At 37.0% G+C, this 17000-nt stretch overlaps 1 protein-coding gene across 2 annotated transcripts in view; it reads right to left on the bottom strand.

Annotated features, from left to right (window-relative positions):
* Positions 1 to 17000, bottom strand: part of MRPS9 (mitochondrial ribosomal protein S9) — a 72233-nt gene that overhangs the window by 21937 nt on the left and 33296 nt on the right. Inside the window, exon 5 of one of the 2 annotated variants that reach the window (XM_004435873.3) lies at positions 721 to 800. The exons of the other annotated variant lie outside the window; for it this stretch is intronic. Coding sequence (XP_004435930.1) covers positions 721 to 800 — 80 coding nt within the window. The remainder of the gene's footprint in view (positions 1 to 720; positions 801 to 17000) is intronic. 2 annotated transcript variants of the gene reach the window in all.

Genomic DNA, 17000 nt, shown 5'->3' with positions numbered 1-17000 from the left:
GCCCAGTGAATATTTCTGTAACTTTTATAAATCATACAATGAATAAAATAAAACGACACCATGTTCTAAAAATAAAGTGGGTTCTGTTGTTTAAAACTGGATACTAGCATCCAGGCCTTTTATTCATAGTAACTCTAGGAAACTCCCAAATTTGCACACTATCAAACACTTAAAGCTCTGAAACAAAATAACAACTGTTCCCAGTACACTTAAACGCAGCTGGAAGTCAAAGTGTAATAAAATCATTTCTTAGGTCTTTTTGGCGCCCAAATTCTAGACTCATATACTGCCTTAGCCTATGAAAAGCAAAAATTCTATATGAATAACAAAAAGTACAATAACTATTTGACTGTCTTCCAAGGTCAATGCTTTATAGCCCCTGACAGCATTATACACTCGGCCCCCTTTCCTGCTTCTCGTCTTACCTGGGATGCACATACAGGCACTATCCTTGAGAGCATGTATCTCCTAACGTGATCTCAATTTGTACGTAAAAGCATTTTAAGGACAAACCATTCTGATATAAATTCTCTAATGTTCACTCTTAGCAAAAATGAATTAAAATATAAGGCCTTCCAACATACTACCTTACTTCTAGAAGTCTTATTTTTGTCTGTTAAGATACATACTAGGTAAATTCTGAAGCTGAGTGAAATCTCCGGTATAATTAGTTACTTAGCTTACAGTTCATATTATTTATCCTAAATATAATATACTTACATGCATTAATGAATAATACGATGGTTTGCCAGTATAAAACAGAAAATGAAATGGACGGCCATCTTCTCCCCACTGGATTGCTAATAAAATATCAGATGAAAACAAATAAAAATAAAAATATACAGAGGCCAAATAGCTGTATTTAATTGGAATTATGAGACACATTTATAATTGATTACCTTTTAAAATAAGAAAAAAGCTTTAATATTTAGAATTTTAATAGTTTAGCATGTTTAACGTAAATATTTTACGATATTTAATATTTCATACCCATTAACATAAAACAATGTTTACATTTGATAAAACGTCCCTAAATATTTCACCATGAGAACTTCTATAATTTGTTTTAAATACACACACATAAAATAGCCAAAATCATCTCATTAGAACAAAAAAATTTAGGCTTGGCTGTAAATACAATGCACTCCCATACTCTTAAAAAGAAAAACCGATAAAATCAATTATGTAGTACACTCAGGAAATTAGAAACAGGCATAATACAACAAAGAAAAAAAACGAAATGGAGTTTTCCACGCCACGTTATTTGTTTCAACTCGGTGGTGACATACCTCGGAGACTTTAAAACGTCTAAAACAGAAGGGGCCCCAAAAGGCGTTATGTGTAATTCCTTTTGAAATACAGACGGTCCTTCACATCTAATAAACACCAAACAAAGTGAGAAATGGAGTCACTGCAGTAAATAAACCAAACACTAACTCCATGTCCTTTGCCCATATTTTTATTGAGTTGTTTCTCTGTTAACAATTTGTAGGAACTCCAAAACATTAAAGATTATACTCCTCTGTCCACTACCTAAGTTGTAAACTCTTTCTTCTCAATCCCTCACTTGCCTTTTAATTTTGTTTATGGTCTCTTTCATAATCAAGAAGTTTAAAATACACGTATATAGTACAATATGTCACTTTTCCTGTAGGGTGGTGTTTCTCAACTGTTTTTTCATTAATCTCTGCTAAGGAGCCTTTTTAGACATTTCTTCCCTAATTGCCTCCCTCCCTATGAAATTTTATCATCACAGATATACTGCATATCTGTTGATCTATACCGTGGCCCTCTGGAGGGCCACAAACACTGTAATAGCTAAGATTTTTTTCACCTCCTATTGAACCAATTTACACCCCCTTGGAGGCAACATCACCCCCATTGAGAAAGCAGGCTTTTAAGAGTTTGGGCTTTCTAAAAACTATATTCCTGTGTTTTCTTCTGGAATTTTTTTTTTTAACATCTGTTGCCAATCTTCCTCGTTTTTTTTTTCTCCCCAAAGCTCCTAGTACACAGTCATATATCCTAGTTGTAGGTCCTTCCAGTTCTTCTATGTGGGATGCTGCCTCAGCATGGCATGATGAGTAGTGTGTAGGTCCGTGCCCAGGATCCGAACCAGCAAACCCCGGGCAGCTAAAGCGGAACACGTGAACTTAACTGCTGCGCCACTGGGCCGGCCCCCTCTTCTGGAATTTTTTTTTTCATATCCATAAATTTAATCTGAAATTTATGTTTATGAGGCAGAAATCCAAGTATTATTTTGTCCAGTAAAGAGAGTCATTATCCCATTACATTTTTTTGAATACTACACTCTTTTCTGTTAAAATACTACCTGTACACTACGTAGGTTATCTTTCTCTTCTCAGGATAACTGGCATTATGGAGGCCACTTTAAATGAATACACTTAAAATGAAGACCAAAATTTCATAATGGTGAAAAACAGTCTTGATAGGGAGTTTACCTTGAAAAATAAAACCAGATTCTTATTTGCCAATGGCTTGTGGATAAACTAAATACTTCTCCAACATCATTTTCATAAACTTCATGAAACTGTACATATTTTCCACTATTTATAACTTTACTATGCAATCAATTTTCACTGTTTTGTTAAAGCAGTCAGTCAGAAGAGACCAAGAAAGACAAACATCATGGTTGCAGCTAAGACTCTACTGTAAAACTTAGAGGGATTTTTGAGTTGGGTCTCAGTTCACATGCGTGAGTGTATGAGTGTGTGAGTTTTCCGATTTCACAATGTATGAATGTATACACATACATATGTGTATATATGTACTTGATTTCACTCAATCTAAGATGTCACAGATTTTAAGATGCCCCATCATGTATCTTATACAAAGAAAGAAAGCTGATGGTACACATCAAGTTTACATTAATTTTTAAATGAATCCTGTTGTCAAAGATAAAATTTGAAAAACTGTGCCTTAGAATTCACAAAATATGGCATAAACAAACATATGCTGATGCTGAATACTCTAATCTGGTCCACTAGGTGGTCTGTCTATTCTGCACCACCACCACCATTTAATTAAAATTGGTTTTTTGCCACATTTTGATACTTGGTAAGGTAAGCTTCCTTCATTATTCTTATTTCTTTTAAAAAATTTCTTGCTGCTTCCTGCACATTTACTCTTTTAAATAAACTTTATAAGTTTCTCCCAAAAGTCTTACCAGGACTTTGAATGAAATTATATCAAATTTATTAATAATTTTAAAAAATAACAACTTTGCAATACTATCTTTCTGTACAGAACGTGAAATCTTTTTTTCCAGCTATTCAGATTTTCACTTATGATCTTTAAGTTTTATAATTTTCTATATAAATCTCATATATTTTTGCTTCATTTGTATTTTAGTTTTTGTTGCTCTTGATACTGCCTCAGTTATCTATGTTTTCTATAAAATTAACTTTAATTAACCAAGTAATACAGTCTTTCATTAATTTTTTAACAGATTTATTTTTTAGAGCAGTTTTAGGTTCACAGTAAAATTGAGAGGAAGGTACAGAGATCTCCCATAATCCCTGCCCCCACATATGCTTCGCCACCTCCATTACCAACATCCTCCACCAGAGGGTACATTTGTTACAACTGATGAACCTACAGTGACACATCATAATCACCCAAAGTCCACAGTTTACACTAGCGTTCAGTTCACCCTTGGCGTTGTACATTCTGCGGGTTTGCACAAAGTTATAATGACATGTATCCACCATATGGTATTACAGAGTAGTTTCACTGCCCTAAAAATCCTCTGTATTCTGCCTGTTCATTCCTCCCTCCCTGATAACCCCTGGCAACCACTAACCTTTTTACTGTCTCCATAGTTTTGCCTCTGCTAGAATGTCATATTGTTGGAATCATACAATATGTAGCCTTTTCAGATTGGTTTCTTTCACATAGTAATATGCATTTAAGCTTCCTTCATGTCTTTTCATGGCTTGATAGCTTATTTCTTTCTAGCAATGAATAATATTCCATTGTCTGGATGTACCACAGTTTCTGCATTTACCTACTGAAGGACATTTCAGTTACTTCCAAGTCTTGGCAATTATGAATAAAGCCACTAAAAACATCTGTGTGCAGGTTTCTGTGTGGACATAAGTTTTCAACTCCTCTGGGTAAATACCAAGGAGTGCAATCACTTGATTGTATGGTAAGGGTATGTTTAGTTTTGTAAGAAATCACCAAAGTGTCTTCCCAAGTGGCTGAACAACTTTGCATTCCCGCCGGCAATGAATGAGAGCTCCTGTTGCCCCACATTCTTACCAGAATTTGGTGTTGTCAGTGTTCTGGATTTTGGCTATCCTAATAAGTATGCAGCAGTATCTCACTGCTGTTTTAATTTGCATTTCTCTGATGTGGATCATGTTTTCATACACTTATTTGCCATCTGTGTATCTTCTCTGGTGAAGTGGAAAGTTTTTGGCCCATTTTTAAATCGGGTTGCTTGTTTTCTTACTGTTGTGTTTTAAGAGTTCTTTGTATATTTTGGATAAAAGTCCTTTATCAGATATGTCTTTTCCAAATATTTTCTACCACTCTGTGGCTTGTCTTTTCATTCTCTTGACAATGTCTTTCACAGAGCAAAAATTTTTAATTTTAATGAAATCCAGCTTATCAATTCTTTCTTTCATGGATCATGCCTTTGGTGCTGTATCTAAAAAGCCATCACCAAACCCAAGGTCTTCTAGGTTATTACTTATTGATTTAATTTAATAGATATAGGCCTATTCAAATTGTCTACTTCTTGTGTAAGTTTTGGTAGACTGCATCTTTCAAGAAATTGGTCCATTTCACCCAGGTTATCAAATTTGTGGGCACAGTTGTTCATAATATTCCTTGACTATTCTTTCAATGTCCATGGGATCTGTAGCAGTGTCCCCTCTTTCATTTCTGATATTAGTAATTTGTGTCCTCTCTCCTTTTTTTTAGTTAGCCTGGCTAGAGGCTTATTGATTTTATTTATTTTTTTCCAAAGAAACAGCCTTTTGTTTTGTTGATTTTCTCTACTGATTTCCTGTTTCCAATTTCATTGATTTCTGCTTGAATTTTTATTATTTCTCTTCTTCTGCCTGCTTTGGATTTAATTTGCTCTTCTTTTTCTAGTTTCCTAAGACGGAAGCTTAAAGGACTGATTTTAGATCTTTCTTCCTTTCTAATATACGCATTCAGTGCTATAAATTCCCCTCTAAGAACTGCTTTTGCTCACTCTTCTTATAAAGATTAAATATCAGAATTCCCTTGACAGAGGCAAGGTTCGAGATTATTATTCTGGACTCTTTTGGTGCATTTACATAGTATACCTGCTGAAATACAGGGGATTCTTGGCATGTTTTTTTAAAAACACAAATGGTATTAAGCTGTATTTACACTATGTACTTGCTATAGACTGACTGTTTCTGTCCCCTCCAAAATTCATATGTTGGAACCCAATCCCTAATGTGTCGGTATTTGGATGTGCGGCCTTTGGGAGATGATCAGTGCCCTCATAAAACGAACCCCAGAGAGATCCCTGGTCTGTTCCACCATGTGAGGACACAGGAGAAGACAGCTATCTATGAACCAGGAAGCGGGCTCTCACCAGACACTGAATCTGCTGGTGCCTTGAGCTTGGATTTCCCAGCCTCCAGAACTGTGAGAAATAAATTTCTGCTGTTTGTAAGCCAGCCAGTGTATGGTAACCTGAATGGACTAAGATGATATTACACCATTTTTACCTGCTTTTCCCACCCAACAATGTATCTCATCTGCACTAACATAACTAGAACCTCACTCTTTTTATCACCTGTATACTACTCCACAAAATGATTCTCTGACAGCTTATTTAGCTACCCTATTGATGAACATTCAGATTGTTTCTGATTTTTGCTGACACATAATATTTATAATTTCCAATCTAAGTGATAATGATCTCTTGTCACTTGTTTTACAGAACATTATTTCTGATCTGATATTCATATCTGATCTGATATTCTTCTATGTTTATTAGCTACTTTTATTTTCTTCGTTTATGAATTGTCTATTTTCCCCTTTGCCCATTTATCTATTAGGCTGTTTTGCTTGTAAATTTTAAGAGTAACTTATTTTAGATATCAGACCTCTGTCATGTTTCAAATTTTCTCCAGTCTATTCTTTGTTTTTTAAATTTATAGTATCTTTTTTTCAGACTTTAAATTTTGAAATAGATAATTTATCAACCTTTGTGATTTGTTTTTGTGACTCAAGGGCATATTATCTGTTATTTAAAAAATATTGATAGTTGTATGTTAATCCTTCAACTAGCCACCTCTAGAGTTTGAATCTCTTAACTCCAAAATCATAATGAACTTTTAAGTCTTGACCCAACTGTCATCTGCATACAATTAATTTTTTAAATTACATTAAATGGATCAAGAAATAGGAGATTCTGTCCACAGAAATGCAGAAGCATGTTTCTATTTTTTGTTTAAAAGCTGATACAAAAATAAAACAGGAAATGAGAATAACCAAATGTTCAGCTGATGAAAATTCATCCTCACCAAGACCAATGGCAAAACAGAGAATAAAATGGAAAAAAAAAACTCAACGAAATGAAAACTTGACTAAACTTAGGGAAGAAATGGCAGAAAAAGTTAAAATCATCAGAAACGTAAACTAACATAAGTTACCCAAAAAAGAACAGATTAAAAACATAATAAAGGATACTGGAAAAAAGTAGGGAAACAACCAAGAAAATGAAAATGAGATTAAAAAAAGAGGTAAAACGAGTCAGAGAGATAGTGATTGATTTGGAAGACAACCAAAGAAGGAATAACACTTATATAACTGGAGTCCCAAGGAACAAAAATAAAAAGTAGAACAGAACTAATATTTATAACTACTAAAATTTTCTGGATGTAAAGGACTTGAATATACATATTGAAAGCGCTCATCAGCACCACTGTAAACTAACCCTTAACAATCCACTTAATGTCAAATTTTCACAAAGCTACTAAACAAAGGTAAAGAATACTTAGGACCACCAGAGGAAAGATTAAATAACTTATAAGAAAAGATAACTAGACTGGCATGAGACTTCTGAAAAACAACAAACAAAGCAAGGCAACAATGGAGCAATATTTTCAAGAAACTCAAGAAAACGGAGTGTGAACCAAAGATTCTTCCCCCCAGCCAAGCTGTCCTTCAAGTACCAAGACTATAGAAAAACCATTTTAAACCATTAAGAGCTGAGGGAATTTTGTACCCAGGAGCTCATTTTCAAGAATCTACTAGAAAATGAACTCCATTCAACCAAGAGATGACCAAGGAAACTTCAGCAAAAGAAGTAATGGACAGAGACGAAGGCAAGATGGCGGTGTGGGCAGACTCTGAACTCACCTCCTCCCGCGGACACAGCCAATTTACAACTACTCGTGGAAAAATTACCCGAGACATAACTGAAAACGGGATAAGAGGAACTCCTGCAACAAAGCACAATCCTAATTGAGGTGGAAGAGGCAGAAACTCCCTTCTGGAGAGAAAAAACGCCACCTTCACAAGCCGCCAGCGTCACGGCCGCCCGGGAGCAGGCCACAGGTACGCAGCCCTCCCTGGAGAAGCTGGGCCCTGACCCGGGGAGCGCCCGCGCTGGGGGCATTTTGTGGACCCAGCACAATTGAGACGAGTGGCATAATATCTGACTTTGCCTGCTACTAAAACATCGGGGAGTACCCCCAGAAAAGCTGGTTCACAAAGAAACTAAAACCGGCTCTTAAAGGGCCCATGAACAAACTCACCCGTTTCAGAAAGCAATCTAAAATCACCAGAAAGAAAGGTGCACAGTGCTCTGGTGAAAAGAGACTCACCTAATAGGACCTGAGTGCATCTCGGTGAGAGGTGAGACCTCTCCAGGGACTGGGACATTAGCGTCGGCCATTGTTGTGGCCTGGTGTGAGCATGCTGACACAGACGCCCCGGTTGGAGTTCTCCCTGGGGTCTGCTGGCCCGCGGTCTGCCCCACCCGCTAGAGCACCGATTTGGTCCAGCTCGGCCAAGGCAGGCAGCCCACCCTGGTGACTGGCCCCACCCAACAGCGGGCCCTCGGGCAACTTGTGGGCCTGCATAGATTGGTGACGGGATTCTCTGCAGCCTGGCAACTGAGCCCACTTCGGTGGGGTGGGGCGTGTACAAGGAGCGGGTGGAGAGTGTGGGGCGGTGGTAGAGTGTGTGGGGCTCCTGCCGGGGAGAGACTGGGTCCGCTTTGGGGGGTCGGGGCGCGCACACGGGGCAGGACTGTGTTGACTGTGTGTGTGGACCTGTGGGCGGCGGAGCTTGTCAGCTGCAGAAGACTTGAGCTTCTCAAAGACCCACATAGGGGGTTTGCCCCACCTTCCAAAGCCTGAAACAATTGGGTGCTCCTGTGCCTGAGGCCAGCCCCACACAGCTACAACCCTCAGAGAGCTGACAAGAGACCTAAAGGCTGGAGGCTTATAGCAATTGTAAGGCCCTGAGCCTAACAACCTGCCACGCTGGGGGCCTACTCACTTAAAAGAAATACTGCAACACAAATGTGGTATCAGAACTTGCAGCCAACTGAGCTGTGGCTCCCCACACCTGATAAAGAGCCTGAAGGGCCCACAACAACTACAAGCAGCTGAGCATTACAACAGCTGGCCAGGATCATAACTTGGCCTCCCTGGGCGCCTACAGGGAAAGCAAACAGGCCACAACAGAAGGACACACGTAGCCCACACAGGGGTCACCCCTGGAACATTGAGAACTGAGGGAAGCACACTGCAGGCCCCCTAAGGCATCACTTACATAAGGTCACCTATCCAAGAGCAGGAGACATAGCTGACCTACCTAATACGTAGACACAAGCACAGGGAAAGAGGCAAAATGAGGAGGCAAAGGAATATATTCCAAGTAAGGGAACAGGACAAAACCCCAGAAAAGGAACTAAGTGAAACAGAAATGAGCAACCTACCTGACAGAGAGTTCAAACTAAGAGTGTTAAGGATGCTCACTGATGTGGGGAGAAGAATAGATGAACTCAGTGAGAATGTCAACAAAGAAATGGAAGATATAAAAAAGAACCAATCAGAAATGAAGAATACAATACTGGAAAAGAGAAATTCACTAGAGGGACTCAAAAGCAGAGTAGAGGATACAGAAGAACAGATCTGCAAGCTGGAGGACAGACTAGAGGAAATTACCCAAGCTGAACACGTAAAAGAGAAAAGAATTAAAAAGAGTGAGGACAGTCTAAGGGACCTCTGGGACAAGATCAAGCGCACTAACATCCGTGTTATAGGTGTCCCGGAAGGAGAAGAGCGAGACAAAGGGGCAGAGAATCTATTTCAAGAAATAATAGATGAAAACTTCCCTAACCTAAGGAAGGAAACAGACATCCAGGTACAGGAAGCACAGAGAGCCCCAAACAAGATAAACCCAAAGAGGCCCACACCAAGACACATCATAATCAAAATGTCCAGAGTTAAAGATAAAGAGAGAATCCTAAAAGCCGCAAGAGAAAGTCAAGTTACATACAAAGGAAACCCCATAAGGCTATCAGCTGACTTCTCAGCAGAAACCTTACAGGCTAGAAGAGAGTGGCACGATATATTCAAAGTGCTAAAAGGAAAAAACTTACAGCCAAGAATACTCTACCTGGCAAGGTTATCATTCAAAATGGAAGGAAAGATTAAAAATTTCCCAGACAAGCAAAAATTAAAGGAGTTTGTCACCAAGAAACCAGTGCTACAAGAAATGTTAAAGGGACTGATTTAAGGGGAAAAGAGAAGAGCACAAATAGGAAAAATTATCTATTTCCATGATAAGAGGGTAAGGCATACAAATGCACAAAAAAGAGGTTAGATATGATATCAAAAACATAAAAGGAGGGAGGAGGGGAGTTAAAGAGTAGAGCTTTCAGACAGAGGTCAAACTAAAGAGACCATCAATTCTGTATAGAAGAAGAAAGGAACAGAGAAGGACTACTGAAACACTGAGAAAAAAAAAGTTAAGAATGGCAGTAAGTACATACTTATCAATAGCTACTTTAAACGTCAATGGACTAAATGCTCCAATTAAAAGGCATAGGGTGGCTGACTGGATAAAAAAACAAGACCCATATATATGCTGCATACAAGAGACACACTTCAGACCTAAAGACACTCACAAACTGAAAGTGAAGGGATGGAAAAAGATACTCCACGCAAATGGCAATGAAAAGAAAGCTGGGGTAGCAGTACTCATATCAGACAAAATAGACTTTAAAACAAAAACTGTAAAAAGAGACAAAGAAGGGCATTACATAATGATCAAGGGAACAATCCAACAAGAGGATATAACACTTGTAAATATCTACGCACCCAATGTAGGTGCATCTAAATATATGAAGCAAATATTAACAGACATAAAAAGAGAAACAGACAGTACCACAATAATAGTAGGGGACTTTAACACTCCACTTACACGAATGGATAGATCATCCAAACAGAAGATCAATAAGGAAACACTGGCCTTAAATGACACACTAGAACAGATGGGCCTAGTAGATATACACAGAGCATTCTATCCAAAAACCGAAGAATACACGTTCTTTTCAAATGCACATGGAACATTCTTCTCCAGGACTGATCACATATTAGGCCACAAAACAAATCTCCATAAATTTAAGAAGACTGAAATAATACCAAGCATCTTTTCTGACCACAATGGTATGAAACTAGAAATCAACTATAGGAAGAAAATCAGAAAAGCCACAAATACATGGAGATTAAACAAAATGCTACTGAACAACGACTGGGTCAATGAAGAAATCAAAAAATACCTGGAGAGAAATGAAAATGAAAATACAACAGGCCAGAATTTATGGGATAGAGCAAAAGCGGTGCTAAGAGGGAAGTTTATAGCAATATAGGCCTATCGCAACAAGCAAGAAAAATCTCAAATAAACAATCTAACAATGCACCTAAAGGAACTAGAAAAAGAAGAACAAACAAAGCCCAAAATCAGTAGAAGAAGGGAAATAATAAAAATCAGAGCAGAAATAAATGAAATAGAGACCAAAAACACAATAGAAAAAATTAATAAAACCAAGAGCTGGTTCTTTGAAAAGATAAACAAAATTGACAAACCTTTAGATAGACTCACCAAGAAAAAAAAGAGAGAAGGCACAAATAAGTAAAATCAGAAATGAAAGAGGAGAAATTACAACAGACACCTCAGAAATACAAAAGATTATAAGAGAATACTATGAAAAGCTATATGCCAACCAATACACCAATCTGGAAGAAATGGATAAATTCTTAGAATCATACAACCTTCCAAAACTGGTTCAAGAAGAAGTAGAGAATTTGAATAGACCAATCACCAGTAAGGAGATCAAAACTGTAATCAAAAATCTCCCCAAAAATAAAAGTCCAGGACCAGACGGTTTCCCTGGTGAATTCTACCAAACATTCAAAGAAGACTTAATACCTATCCTTCTCAAACTCTTCCAAAAAATTGAGGAGGGGGGGAAGCTCCCTAACTCATTCTACGAAGCCGACATTACCCTGAGACCAAAATCAGACAAGGACAACACAAAAAAAGAAAATTACAGGCCAATATCACTGATGAACATCGATGCAAAAATCCTCAACAAAATACTGGCAAATCACATACAACAATACATTAAAAAGATTATACACCATGATCAAGTGGGATTTATTCCAGGTATGCAGGGATGGTTCAACATTCACAAATCAATCAATGTAATACACCACATTAATAAAATGAAGAATAAAAATCACACGATCATCTCAATAGATGCAGAGAAAGCATTTGACAAGATACAGCATCCATTTATGATAAAAACTCTGAATAAAATGGGTATAGAAGGAAAGTACCTCAACATAATAAAGGCCATATATAAGAAACCCACAGCTAATATCATCCTCAATGGTGAAAAACTGAAAGCTATCCCTCTAAGAACAGGAACCAGACAAGGATGCCCACTGTCACCACTCCTATTTAACATAGTACTGGAATTCCTAGCCAGAGCAATCAGGCAAGAGAAAGAAATAAAAGGGATCCAAATTGGAAAGGAAGAAGTGAAACTCTCACTATTTGCAGATGACATGATTTTATATATAGAAAACCCTAAAGAATCCACCAGAAAACTTTTAGAAGTAATAAACGAATATGGTAAAGTTGCAGGATACAAAATCAACATACAAAAATCAGTTGCATTTCTATACACTGACAACGAAGTAGCAGAAAGAGAAATTAAGAATACCATCCCATTTACAATCGCAACAAAAAGAATAAAATATCTAGGAATAAACTTAACCAAAGAGGTGAAAGAGCTGTACACGGAAAACTATAAAACACTGCTGAAAGAAACTGAAGAAGACACGAAGTAGAAAGATATTCCGTGCTCTTGGATTGGAAGAATTAACATAGTTAAGATGTCCATACTTCCTAAAGCCATCTATAGATTCAATGCAATCCCTATCAAAGTTCCAACAACATTTTTCACAGAAATAGAACAAAGAATCCTAAAATTTATATGGAATAACAAAAGACCCCGAATAGCTAAAGGAATCTTGAGAAAAAAGAACAAAGCTGGAGGTATCACACTCCCTGATTTCAAAATATACTACAAAGCTATAGTAACCAAAACAGCATGGTACTGGCACAAAAACAGACACACAGGATCAATGGAATAGAATCGAAAGCCCAGAAATAAACCCACACATCTATGGACAGCTAATCTTTGACAAAGGAGCCAAGAACATACTATGGAGAAAAGAAAGTCTCTTCAACAAATGGTGTTGGGAAACTGGATAGCCACATGCAAAAAAATGAAAGTAGACCCTTACCTTACACCATACACAAAAATTAACTCCAAATGGATTAAAGACTTGAATGTAAGACCTGAAACTATGAAACTTCTGGAAGAAAACATAGGCAGTATGCATTTCGACATCGGTCTTAGCAACATATTTTCAAGCACCATGTCTGACCGGGCAAGAGAAACAATAGAAACAATAAACAAATGGGACTACATCAAACTAAAAAGCTTCTGCACAGCAAAGGAAATCATCAACAAAACAAAAAGACAACCTAACAATTGGGAGAAGATATTTGCAAACCATACATCTGATAAGGGCTTAATCTCCAAAATATAGAAAGAACTCATGCATCTCAACAACAAAAAAACTAACAACCCAATTAAAAAATGGGCAAAAGACTTGAACAGACATTTCTCCAAAGAAGATATACAGATGGCCAACAGACACATGAAAAGATGTTCAAGATCATTAATTATCAGGGAAATGCAAATCAAAACTACAATGAGATATCACCTCACGCCCGTCAGAATGGCTATAATTAACAAGACAGGAAACAACATGTGTTGGAGAGGATGTGGAGAGAAGGGAACTCTCATACACTGCTGGTGGGAGTGCAAACTGGTGCAGCCACTATGGAAAACAGTATGGAGATTCCTCAAAAAATCAAGGATAGAACTACCGTATGATCCAGCTATTCCACTGCTGGGTATTTATCCAAAGAACTTGAAAACACCAATGCGTAAAGATACATGCACCCCTGTGTTCACTGCAGCGTTATTCACAATAGCCAAGACTTGGAAGCAACCTAAATGTCCATCAAGGGACGAATGGATAAAGAAGATGTGGTATATATACACAATGGAATACTACTCAGCCATAAGAAACGATGAAATCCAGCCATTTGTGACAACATGGATGGACACTGAGGGTATTATGAAAAGTGAAATAAGTCAGAGGGAGAAGGTCAAACACCGTATGATTTCCTTCATTAAGTAGTAGATAATAACAACAATAAACAAACACACAGAGACAGAGATTGGATTGGTGGTTACCAGAGGGGAAGGGGGGAGGGGGGAGGGAGGAGGGCGAAAGGGATAATTCGGCACATGTGTGTGGTGATGGGTTGTAATTAGTATTTGGGTGGTGAACATGATGTAATCTATGCAGAAATAGAAGTATAATGATGTACACCTGAAATTTATACAATGTTATAAACCAATGTTACTGCAATAAACAAAAAATTAAAAAAAAAATAATGGACAGCATTTAATAATTTAATTGTAGATGTAAGACAAGAACAAAGATGAGTAAGAAGTGTACAGAATAAAATGTCGGAAAATAAAAGAAATAGGAGATACACACACACACATGTATGTACCTGTGTATGTAGGTATATATTTGTACAGTTGGAATTCAATGTTCTTAAAACAGTTCCTGTCCACCAAAATAAAGGCAGAGAAAGATCACGATTTGTTACCAATGAGACCATCGTGTTACTTAGATCATCATTACATTCCATTCCACATTGATTTCTTTGTGTGGATTTGACCACCATGTTGTCATCAACTGGCAGGATGCTCATATGATCTCGGCATGATAAGCAATTTCACACTCCACCTATACTATAGCATGTTTTTATAAGAGTACCATTTAAAAAAATTTCAGAACAATTCATAGTTTGGGTGTTTCCAATATTCAAATACCCAAATAATGACAGTCTACTATAATTCTAATATAGTTTTAGTTCATGGTTTTATATTTTCTAAGTGGGCAATCATAACACCTATGAATAATAACTGATTTATTTCTAATTTCTTTTCCTTTTTGAATCACACTAGTTAAGACTCTCAAAACAATACTGAACACCAGGTGCAAGAGTAGGCATACTTGTCTTATTCCTGAACTTAATGTAAAGGAGTCCAATGATACATTTTTTAATTTGATATGTTTCTGTTTCTCATGACAGTCTTTCTCAAACTAATAAAGTTTCTTTTTATTTCTAGTTTTAGAGTTTTTATCAAAAAATAAATGCTGAATTTTGTTAAATGACTTTTTTTTCATCTATGGAAATATTTTTTCCCTGACTCAATTAACATAGACAATTACATTAATAAATTCCTAATGGCATATCATCCTTATATTCCTGGGGGGGGAGGAAGTTCCTCTGGTATATTCTCTTAATATAATGCTTTAGTTGGTTTGCTATCATTTTATGTAGTGAGAACAGACTATAGGTTTCTTTTTTATGCAATTTGTGTCCAGATTTGATAACCATGTGAGCCTTTAAAGTGAATTTGGGGGCCAGCCCGTGGCTTAGTGGTTAAGTTCGCGTGCTCTGCTACTGGCGGCCCGGGTTCGGATCCCGGGTGCGCACCGTCACACCGCTTCTCCGGCCATGCTGAGGCCGCATCCCACATACAGCAACTAGAAGGATGTGCATCTATGACGTACAACTATCTACTGGGGCTTTGGGGAAAAAAAAAAGGGAGGAGGATTGGCAATAGATGCTAGCTCAGAGCCGGTCTTCCTCAGCAAAAAGAGGAGGATTAGCATGGATGTTAGCTCAGGGCTGATCTTCTTCACAAAATAAATAAATAAATAAATTAAATAAAATGAAAACTAAAAAAAATAAAAAATAAAAAAAAAATAAAGTGAATTTGGAAGTTGTCATTTTTTTCTGCTCTGCAACAGTTTACATAATATAAAAGTTACAGGCTTTTTCAAGGTGTGATAGACCTCACTGACAAAACCTTGTGGACCCTGTTTTCAGTCTAACTAGCATTCTCCTGAGTAAGACAATTTGGGGAATTCTAGTTTTCTTTGAACTACTGTCTGAGAGTCAGTGGAGTGTGACGGTCAGTGTTCTGGAGTCACACCGCCTGGGCCTGCCTACAGCCCACCTCGGCCACTTCCTAGCTGTGTGTCCTTGGTCAATTCATCTCAGGGGGCTTTAATTCTCACATCTGTAAAGTGGGGAAAACAGAAGTATCTACTTAATAAAACTTGTGAAGATTATGAGTTACTACACGCAAAGCACTTAGAACTGTGCCTGGCCCACTCCAAGTTTCAATAAATACTAGTTATTGTTATTATTTAGGATATCTTTCAAATTAATTAGAATAAAGTCACCCATAACAATCTTGTACTTTAAAAATATCTTCTGAACGTAACGCTACTATTTAAAATTACTTACATTGTCCTCTTATTTTCTCTCTTTTATCCTTGACCAGACTTGCCAGAAGTTGATCAATTTCATTGGCTTTTTTAAAGAACAAGTTGGTTTTATTTATCCTACCCCTTCTTTTCTATTTCTTCACTTTGTTCACCAATTTAGTTCTTTTTCTGCCTTCTTGAACTGAATATTTAGTTCATTTATTTCTGTCTTTCTTAATGTCTAATAAATATGTTTGCCTCTGCATAACACATTGTCCTTATCCCATAGGGTTTGATATGAACTGATGTCATTCTCAGATATTTCTAAATAGTCTGTAATCCCAACTTTTATTTCCTCTTTAACCCAACAGTTTTATGGTTCTATTGATTTTAAGTCAGAAAATCTGATCTATATAATTTCTACTTTTTGGCATTTGTTAGGTTTTCTCTATGACCTGTTACATCATAATTCTATTAATATTCCATTGGCATCTGCATAGAAAATCTATTCTTTGTACTTGTATCTGTAGCTATAAAATCATGCTGTGTTATTCAAATTCTTTAGAGCCTTAGTTAACAGCTTTTGCTTTAAACATTTCAATGCTAAATGCTTGGTACAAAAAGGTTCATGGTCATCAAATCAACTTAACGGATATCAGGTTTTATCAATATAAATTAACATTCTTGTCTCATTGAGCCATACCCCAACCTCCCTGAATTTCATTTTGCCTAGTATTACATGCTACTCCTTGTTTCTGTCATCAATCCAGCATATATCTTTGCTTTTCCCAATATTTTTATCACTTGCTTTAAATAGTAGAGCAGGATTTTTATATTAACTCAATCTGGAAGCTTCCATCTTTTAACAGGGAAGTGGTAGCACAAGTATCATAATCTATTCAAATCTAAAATTCACTGATATTTTTTAACATAAAAAAATCAGTTTGTCCTCTATTTACAAACTACAGCAAAACTGGTAGGTAGGGAGGTAGGTAGGTGGCAAAAAATATTTTGCTAATTCTAAAGGAG

The sequence above is a fragment of the Ceratotherium simum genome, chromosome 40 (assembly GCF_057802395.1).
Source record: "Ceratotherium simum simum isolate JZ-2026a chromosome 40, ASM5780239v1, whole genome shotgun sequence".
Classification (NCBI taxonomy): domain Eukaryota; kingdom Metazoa; phylum Chordata; class Mammalia; order Perissodactyla; family Rhinocerotidae; genus Ceratotherium; species Ceratotherium simum.
Note: the sequence above shows the minus strand (reverse complement) of the source record. Positions and strands in the feature narration are given on the sequence as shown.